Genomic DNA, 10215 nt, shown 5'->3' with positions numbered 1-10215 from the left:
TTAGAAAATGTCCTCCGAGGACGCCCAAATGTCCTCTTTTTTATAGTGAGATACCTTAAATCAGCACCGAAGTAAAGCTCCAGCGGGAGACAAGCCCAGATAAACCAATTACCCTTCATAACGTTCTACAGCGAAGAATCGACCCCGGCGCATATCACCACTACGACAACTTCCGGACTTCGTACACAGGCTATAATCATTATGCATAGGCTTGTCTATCCTCTTCCCGCTAGCAACAGACTGAGAACTGTTTCAGACCACTCCCCAGTTCCTAGCACTGTGAAACCATTCGCAGCTACATAAAACAACGACCAACTCACAAGAACAAAACAGTGACACTATGGCAGATGTTTCATTTACAGAACACTGAAACCCAAAGCATTTCGAGCACCGAGACTTGGGTGAAAAATCTAATGGCTGACCGATAAAAGTTCACCGGCGCGAAATTTAGCAGGGTAAAAGCATCGGCAAATGAAAGGCGGGTACAAGGAATTACATACAGACGCTAGTTTACACATTTGAAAACGTCCACATTGTCGACATCGGTCCCGTCATCACACACCCAGGCTAGCCTCCGTGATTTTGAGCTGAAAGCTCATTTCGATGTTGAAAATTACGTCACGTCTCCTTCATCTCAACATCATCACTTTGATTTGAAAGAGCTTTCTTCGTCCCAGCCCGAGACTTCCTGGTCTTTTTAGGCACCTTGGTCTGTTCGTCTGAAGCCAAGATATCAAACAAAATATCAGAAATCCTCTCATCCGTTACACACAGGCATTTCATCGACAGATTGGGGTGAGAGGTTCATACAGTCAGAAGTAGCTAGTTTCACTAGATGACCTATCCATCAACTCAACATGTATAATCATTTCCATTAGAGCTCGACTACCACGAATATTTCCAGTCAAGATCTACCCAGATTGGTAATTCTTTGCACATCATCTTTCTTTGTGGGCCGCAGGTTTCATGCACAGGCTGCCAATACGATTGAGCGAATATCGATATTTTAATTCATTCGCTGCTATGGGTCATGAAATTAAAACTAGTTGGACCCTGGTACGACGTCCCACAATTTCAGCTTGAAGTGCAGGAGGCCTGCGGAAGTAGCCAACTGCACGCTGCACCAATGTTTATTCATTGCAACCTCTGTAATCGCTTCACATGTTGTTGATATACCAGACCACTGGAATGGTTTGAACATGCAATATGTTTTCGCAAGATGTCTATGAAAAGTTTTTCTACCCACGTAGTGTTGTTTGAAGGCCTCCAGACTAGGTTCAGTTGTATACTACAGCTGCAATTGACAGGAGTCAAATCATAATCAAGCAACCAGTATGTGGTTAGCGTTGACCAGACGACAATATTGCTCATTTTAGTATATTTATGAATTTTAACTGCTATACAAGTGCATGTTCTGGAAACAGTTGGATGATGCAAACTCTAAAACGCGTAGCACTACACAAATATGGTTAGCAATGAAACAACTCGTTTACTTCAGAGTTATAAAGGTAGATTATCTCAAATAGCACTCATGTAAATAGATTGCTTCCACCTCCACAGTTTAAAAAAACTACTTTCATTCAACCTGGTCTCCATAATTCCAATTTGACATGAAGCAGAGAATCCTTTATGAATACATAGGCATAATTTTCACGAATAAAATAGTCATCATTGACACAATGTATTGAAGAAAAAAAGTGTCGAAACTACGGTCGAGCGTAGCCGTTTCATGAAGATGCAAAATGAAATTTTTTTGTTGTCTGTATGAGAATATTCAAAATTATTCTGTAAACCAGTTCGTTGGCATACTTGGCATACAGTTCGTTACCCAACTTTCACTCATCAACAGCGTTACAGAAATTACATATCTGCACTGAATTGAATAAAACATATCTTAATATACCGTAACTGGCATATGTTTATTGTTTATGCATATAGAGACGTTCAACAGTAGCATGATTATCAGATATTTGTTGAATTGGCATTTGTAACTAGATTAAAAATGATTAATCTACTACAATTTAGAACATCGTCTGTTTTCAAAATATCCCTCCTCTCCCCCTTTTTGTTTGATCTCTCTTGGGTGGCTAGGGCTACGAGCCTGGGCACACCACTTCCTTAGCGGTTGCATTTGCGTATTCAAACTTTACCAGTTATTAAAACTGTCATGATCAAGACTGGGGAGTCTGAGTTTTGTTTTGCGATTTCATGTCATGCCGTTAGTGTCGCAGTTAGAGTTGCGATTGTGTAATGTGGATCTTACATGAGTCGGCAGTAGAATCACATAGAACCCTGTACAGTGAAGCCTTCGTTATGATATCGTAATAATTTACTTCAGTAGTCAACTTGAGGCCTTATACTCGATTCTGAATCCAAATACTCCGCTAATGGATTTTGCACATGTTTAGTTGCCGCTGCACTCCTATCATCAGTAATTACTGTAACGGTAGGGTTACCATATTTAGGAATCGGGAAAGAAGGACACTTTGCCAAAATTTTCTAAAGTTAGAATACCGGTGGAAAATCCTGAAAAATTGGTTGAAAAAATTCTCCCCCCCCCCCCATAAAGGTCAACTTTTTCGCTCAGTGCCCAAAATACTGTTTTTACCTTCACTTTATCAGGTGGCTGACTAAAAAATAAGCTCAACTTTCGCTCTCCTCCCGAAATACCCGCCTGAGCGTTAGTTCAGGGCTATTTTATGGTATCTAGGCCCTGTGTTTAATCAAATTTCTAAAAAAAGAAGACAAAATCTCAAAAAAGGAAGACATTTAGGCGTACTCGGAGGACATCTTCAAAAACCCGAAAACAAAGGACAAATCCTCCTAAAGGACGACGTATGGCAACGCTATGTAACGGAATATACGCATTCATCAGAAATAACTTCTTGCTCACCGGCAACTTCCATCTTCAATTTGTCAGTTTCAGCATGACGCAGCTGCTTCAGTAGCTTGTTCCTCTTTTTTCCGGAAAGAGTTATATTTGCTTTCGGATTGGAGCTGAAAATAGAGGCAGACTAGTTGACAAACTCGCTCGATGTAGCGATAATTTGCACGATTGACAACAAAGTACTTTTATTGATTCCATTTCCTTCATTCGCTTGTTTACTTTGACAACTTACACCCAAGCAGAGGGTACAATTTTGATACTTCAGGTTTCTTCTAGGGAAGAAGTTCTACGAATAAACTCTTGTCACGTCATACTGGATGCGTTTGTGACGCCATCATTGGTTATCAGGAGTTGAAATGAGTTTTTGTGAACAACACGCAATATAATTTTCGATACATATATTCTAGAGCAGTTAAATGGTAACGGAGTAATTCCCTGTCAACATGCAAATATTTTTTAAATCCGTCTCCACACCCTCTCAGATTTTTCTCTAAATTTATATACAACTTAAGTATCTAGTTCTGAGTACAACGACATTTATTTCGGACAATTTCGTTGAACGGCTCTCGAGTTATTGCAGTTTGAAAAATGTTGATTTTGTGATTACTGAACCGTGAAATTTGGCAACACAAAACCTGTGTACGATTGTAACTGATATAGCTCAGAGGTTACGTAGAGTAAAGGTTTGAATGTTATTTAGCAATAATTGTTGGTACATGTTCCTCACTTACCACGAATTTCCCCGCTCCACAGTATTGGGTCAAGTTTCAAAACGCGATTCCAAAATTGGCATATGTTAAAATCGGTGATGCATAACGATATTTTTCAACTCATCTGGTGCAATTCTATTTAAACCAAAATTCACAAGCAAGGTGTCATTTGAAAGCTGTTTCCAACTAGAACGCATGAAACTTGTTTTATTATTGATATTTGACAGCAACATGGTTAAAAATAAAATATGGTGCATAATGCAAAATAGGTCATTTTTTTAATTAATTTTAATTATATTAATTCAGTGATTATCTGATTTTGCCATTATTCTGCTCCTTATTATGATAATGTGTTTCAGTAGATAATTATTGCCATGCTCAGAGACTACTTTTATTTATTGCATGTGCATTATACTTGCAAGGGTGCTTCTGGGTTTACAGACTATCAGTAATTCGAGTGAATATCCAAATAATACTTAAATTCGTCTTCACACCCTCTCAGATTTCTCTGCAATATCATGTACCACTAAAGTACCCAATTCTGAGTAGAATAGAATTTAACTAATATAACTTCTTGAGCAATTGCAGTATGAAGAATGAGGATTTCGTGCTTACTCAACCATGAAATTTGTGTATAATTATAACTGCTAAAATCATTACTCATATAGGCTGCAGGTAGTAATGCTGGTAAGCAATGATTGGTGGTACATGTTCTTCACTCACTAGGAATTCCCCTACGCATTACAGAATCAAGGTTCAAATCTTGATTGGAAAATTGACATACCAGTATATTAAAATCAGTGATGCGTGATGATATTTCTGAACTCTCTGGCACGACTCTATCCAACTCAAAAATCATAAGTAAGGTGTCATATGAAAGCTGTTACCAATTAGAATCCATCAGAATTGGTTATGAATTGAATATAAGACAGGAACACGGTTAAAAATATACTTTGACACTTTATGCAGAACAGGTCATGCACTATTTAGAGCGCATCTTTTCAATGAAGTTTTAGACAAGTGGCAGTCAAATATCACATGCAATACCAATTCAGCAACATTCTACTCTTTCCAAGCTTCCATTTGACACCTTCCTCGAAAAAATCTGTTTAAATAGAATTACACTAGGCAGAGTTGCATATTTGTTACGCATGGCTGATTTTGAAAACATGATGACTTTGAATTGACATTTGACCCCTAACCCCCATTAGTAAAGTTAAAAATTTAGGTCTATCTCAATAAGCATTACACCAAAATATCTTACTACAGAAATTTAAGTCTGCCCGACAGCAATTTGATCACTATAATGTTAATTACAGTTAGACACAGGTTTCAAGCGGTATAGTGTCACGGCCGAGTGAGCACAAAATGTCATTTTTCAAATTGCAATAACTCTGTAACGAATTGTCCGAATTTCTTGAAACAAAGTTTGTTATGCACCAAATTTAATGCCTGATCGATGTGAAAATTTTCAATTTGATCTGAAATGGTGTGGAGACGGGCGTCTGCATGTTGAAGAGGGAATTACTCGGTAATCGTGCAGGTGTCTCCGCGAATATGTAGACTGTCCTGTATATAATGCTCATCAAATGCATCTATTCCCAACCAGAAACCATTGAATTCCCCACCGGTTGCGAACCACTGTACTAGACTCATAAGAAGTGCCAAGGTAAATACAAAGTGCTGAATTCATGAAAGGAACAGTCTGGTAAACAATATGTAAAATAAAGGAGGTCGAGTAATACAGTGGCACCCAACGTGATTTTGAGAAACTGGGGTGAAAATGTTAGAACAGGGGTGGCTCACATGCGACCGCGAGGTAATTTTCTAAATCAGTTATATTATTAAAAATTGATTGCAAGGGTAATTCATTTTTAACGCAAGGCCAATCGAAAACTTGATTAGTCTGACCATCTTATGACACATTGGCGTAGCCAGGTACCTACTACCCACATTTTTCATAATGCCAAGTTAGAAAAAAGTAAGGTTTCAGTGCTCTTTCTAGTATTAATCATACTCTTTCATATGGCCGAATACGGCCAGATATTGAACATCTCGATACCATTATTCCTAATGATGCGAACCGTGGCGTGTAACAAGATTGGAAATTGGCCCGAGATCACTTTTGAGTTTGAAGCCCCTGCATAAGACTATAGGTAAAAGTGATTCCCGTACTTTCTTTTTCTCAAAATATGTTTTGTCATCAATTCGGGATCTGCAACCGGGATGATCTTCACCCCTCTGTTCTTTTTCCTCATTTGTTTCATTACACGCTTCCTTTTAGCAAGATTCTTGTAGCCATCCTGAAAAATGACGTGAATGTGTACCAGTGTTGGGATCAAGTAACTACGTTCGAGTCGCAAGTCATCTCGAGTCATTGGACAAGTTTTGACTCGAATCAAGTCAATCAATTTTTGAAAGTGACTCGAGTTAAGTCGAGTCGCTCGATTTTTGGAGGTGACTCGAGACAAGTCGAGTCAAGTCAAGTCGCGAGTCAAGTCACAATTCAAGCCAAGTTGTCTTTTTGAAGTACGAGGCATGATTAAGTCATTGCATTTTGCTAGCTGCTTGAAATTCAGATTGAATCGCCATTTATTTCAAATTGAGGGATGAATATAGAGGTAAATATACATGCTAAAAGGCGTAGTACTGCGAAACTACGTAACTGCTGTTACCCGCAGTCTTTAATTATCCGCCAAAACCGTAACCTCAGATAGGGGAGATGAATTGATATGATACATCACCAACTACATATCAATTGGATACAACTTAAGGGGACTAGCAACCCAAAACCAAAATTTCGTATGGCCATGAAATTTTCACAGTCGCTATGCTACATACAAAAAACAATAAATTCGGTTCTACTCTGCATGTTGTGGCATATAGCGGATTCGAAGGACACAAAATGCACCGACACGGGGAATGCAAAATCTCGAAATTGTGAAGCTCTTTTTCCGATCTAACGGCTTCTTTAGGAAGTACTAGGACAGTGCTATGCTATGCTAAAATTTGAAGGAATATGTGATACCCATCTCGGAGAAATTTCATTTCAAAATTAAAAATTCAAATTTTTGTCATAAATTTGCTGTAAGTTTGCTTTGAAGTTCTGCAACTCTTAGCATGGTAGACCTATGTCAAAAAACTTTCAGCATAGCACATTTCTGAATGTTAGCTTTCCAAAAAACCTTGAGTGACTCATTTAGGGCAAATAATTCATACAAATTTTTGGTTTACCGTGATACGATGTAACAAAATTTTATAATTGAGAAAAACACTTACAAACATTTGCAAAGTAAAAAGTCAATGAACAAGTATTACCAATGTAATGATAAGAATAGCCTAAGCGCCAGAATGCTTGAAGGACAACTGACAACAATCTAAATAATTTAGTACCTGGAGATAATATAGATAGATATATTTTCTACCTGTCAAGCCAAACAAAATATGCGATCTTTTGGTTAGAACTTGGAAAAAAAAAAACACCCTTCTCATTATCAAAGGAAAATAAAATTAAAATTTTGCTGTTTTTAGTTATTGTTTGGGTGAAATATGGCCATGAGGTGACAGCAGATATACAATGTTAATATTTCCTACTAGAAAAAAAAATCGAAAATTTTGATTTTTTGGGTTGCTAGTCCCCTTAAGCCTGCGCCAATGCTTTGACTAGTAATAAAAACTTGTCAACTATATTTGAATTCGATTTAGATCATAAATACATGAGATTTGGTTAAGGTGATCACTGATCACCAGGCCGTGTTATTTTTGGCATATGCCAAAACTGCCAAAAATAACTTATTTTTGGCATTTTTCGATTTTTATTTTTGGCAGTTTTGGCATCGTCCTTTAAATAGATAGTTTCAGCCTCGAATTAGTCACAAAAACGCTTTATTTTGGCTCAAAAGACACCACAAAATGTGCAGCATCCACGTATAATCAGTGCCAACAAACAATAAGAAGAAGAAAAAAACCTAACGATTTCATAGGTTAATAATATCAAACGAAACCACAAAATGTGCAGTATCCATCGCACCCGGTGCCAATAAGCAAAAAAAAAGAAAAGCCTTACAAACACGCTCAACAGCTGATTGTAACAGCTGTTGAATAGACTTAAATCGTTTGCACTGTAACAGTGTTTCCAAACTCAGGTCGGCTAAGTTTCTCCTAAATTCATTTCTCGCCCAGCGAATCTGGGAAATATCGGCTTCAACAGTAGCCGTTGAGGGAAAGAATGTTGTCAGTCATCCACAAAAGGTTTTCAGAGCTTCAAAATCTTTGGAGGGCCGAACCGGCTTCCATGCATCATGAAAAGAGATCACTTCGCCAGTGCCATCGATCTCATCGCGGAAAGAATTTTCTTCCCGATCCTTTTCCAGGAGTTTCCTGTGTTGTCTCTCAACACATTCTATTTAGTAGCCCGACTATCATTTCTCCTTCAGTCTACCGATATATTTCGGAGGACTTTTGTCACTTCAGGTGGCTTTAATATTACCAACTCACATGGAAGAGTCCTGGGAAGGTTAGCTTGTTTAAGAACATTGACGCAACAAGACTGCCTGGCAAAACGAGACTATGCAGCTCAGAAATAGCCATACAGTTTGTTGCGTCACAATGTTCAACTCGATCACAATGGAAAGATCGTCGTTGATTTTGGGGGTTCCAGTTCCATGAGCAGAATATAATTTATATTTTAATAATCAGTACTGCGGCAGCTTCTCATTGATACCGTTTTATTAAATTTAGTGCTCGACAAGCCGGTCAAAAATGGTCGTAAAATTGCCTTTTGACAAATGAAAAGTATGACGTAAACCAAATGCAGTCAGCCGTTCAATCACGCTGTGCCCACACCATTTAGGACACCATGCTTTCGCCCCTAATGGGTGGGCTGGACCCAGATTAAGAAACCTGCCTTTCACAAACGCTCTTTTCGCTTGTAACGCGGTCCTGTTAACACAATACCATGAACGAAATACACTATTTGGCAGGCCGTGTTATTTTTGGCATATGCCAAAAATTGCTTATTTTTGGCATTTTCAAATTTTTATTTTTGGCAGTTTTGGCATCTGGCTCCTGAAATGCCAAAAATAACTCGGCCTGCTGATCACCTACCCACTAATGACCAGTCTATAGAACAGAGATAGATCCCTACTTTATTACTGCGATAACGTACGCTGTACACCAGGGGTGTCAAACATACGGCACCCGCCAGACAATTTCATCCAGCCCGCAAAGCAATTCTGAGTAGATTCAAATGGTCAGGTTACCTAAAAAACGTTGCACTTTGCACTCCAAATTTGACTCAATTCCAACCAGTAGAAGCCAAGGTCAATCATACTGAAATTTTGGCCATTTTTGAAATAATACTATTTACGGTGACCAATTTCGTCACACCGACATGATCAAAAATCGTGTCCCAGGTATACGCCTGAAGAGGCAGGGATGCCTCTTCCTCTTGTTTTGATCTTGACAAGGGCCTATTGTGGCGTTTGGATGAAGACATCACCAGTAAACGAAAAAAAGATCTGATGAGGATTAGCTGGAAATTAGTCCACTTCATTGAAATAGTCATGTTAAAACGATGGTGAGATAATTTTCAAATAGAGTACTTTACACTCTGACATTTTATTCTGGTCATGGCCCCGGAACCCCTAATATCAGCCCAGAAATTTTCATTGCGACGCAGCTGGACTGTCTGACATTTTCTTCTCAGCCTCACTCTCGTTTTGCCAGACAGAATTGTTGAGTCACAAAGTCAAAACCTGATCATAATGCAAATTACTAGGCTGATTTTGGGGGGTTCCAGAACCATGAACAGAATAAAATTTATATTTTCGTAATCAGTACAGCAGGAGCTTCCCATTGTGGGTCCGTTTTATCGAATTTTGCGCTCGGCAAGTCAGTCAAAAATGGCTGTTAAGTTGCCTTTGGTCAAATAGAAAGTATGACGTAACCGAAATGCAGTGAGCCGTTCACTCTTGCTGTGTCCACACCATATAGGACACTATGGTTGGCCTACATGTTACATATTTTAAATTTTACATAGATTCTGTTATGACTTTATAATGAGTGATGATACTCGAATACATTACTCGACTCGAAGCGTAATACGTGATTCAGAATCGAATCGCTCGGGTACTCGATTTTGCCCAGCCCTACTCGTCATCCCAACACTGATGTGTACAGTGTACACCAGTGCCTGCCAGCTGCTGCTTATAGCACACAGATCGGAAAATGGTGCTTATACGGAAAGAAACATCTGAGATACATAAAGATCGCCTATTCACTAAAATTACGAAATTTACCGCAATGGGTCGATTGAACTTTGCCATTTCGGTGCTCGCAATAGCTCCGTTTCGCAGACGTAAACTCTCCGAACTGTACCTAAAAGGCAGAAGCCACATGTGCAAGGTGCAAGTCAGCTGGCGTTTTGAGGGGTGTTACAAATTAGTGATGTCAGCGGTGTCGGCGATGCCATCACCAGGGTTAATTTTCTACTTGTAATATTATTCGCAGCAAATTTCCTATACCAACTGGAACAGCAAAAAAGGATGTCTTAAAATTGTTCATTTATATTAATTCGACGAGACAGCGGTTCCTATGTCATCTAAACAATTATCTTAC

The 10215-nt window shown here is 38.8% G+C and overlaps 1 protein-coding gene across 2 annotated transcripts; it reads right to left on the bottom strand.

The window, feature by feature from the left end:
- Positions 1-333: 333 nt before the first annotated feature.
- On the bottom strand, positions 334-10046 carry LOC145459125 (uncharacterized protein C11orf98 homolog). 2 transcript variants are annotated; one of them, XM_080337753.1, is made up of 4 exons: positions 9897-10046; positions 5773-5900; positions 2894-2997; positions 334-719 (listed from the first exon to the last, which is right to left on the bottom strand). In XM_080337753.1, exons 1-4 carry the CDS (start codon positions 9993-9995, stop codon positions 619-621), a joined length of 432 nt encoding a protein of 143 aa, XP_080193879.1. In that variant the 5' UTR covers positions 9996-10046; the 3' UTR covers positions 334-618. The 2 variants fall into 2 exon arrangements, with proteins under 2 accessions (XP_080193879.1, XP_080193878.1); XM_080337752.1 differs by having other exon boundaries at positions 334-726; positions 2895-2997.
- Positions 10047-10215: the final 169 nt, after the last annotated feature.

Source organism: Botryllus schlosseri, chromosome 16, assembly GCF_051294905.1.
Source record: "Botryllus schlosseri isolate E-star chromosome 16, Bs_hap1, whole genome shotgun sequence".
Lineage (NCBI taxonomy): Eukaryota > Metazoa > Chordata > Ascidiacea > Stolidobranchia > Styelidae > Botryllus > Botryllus schlosseri.
The sequence above is the reverse complement of the archived record's forward strand: the minus strand, read 5'-3'. Positions and strand labels throughout refer to the sequence as shown.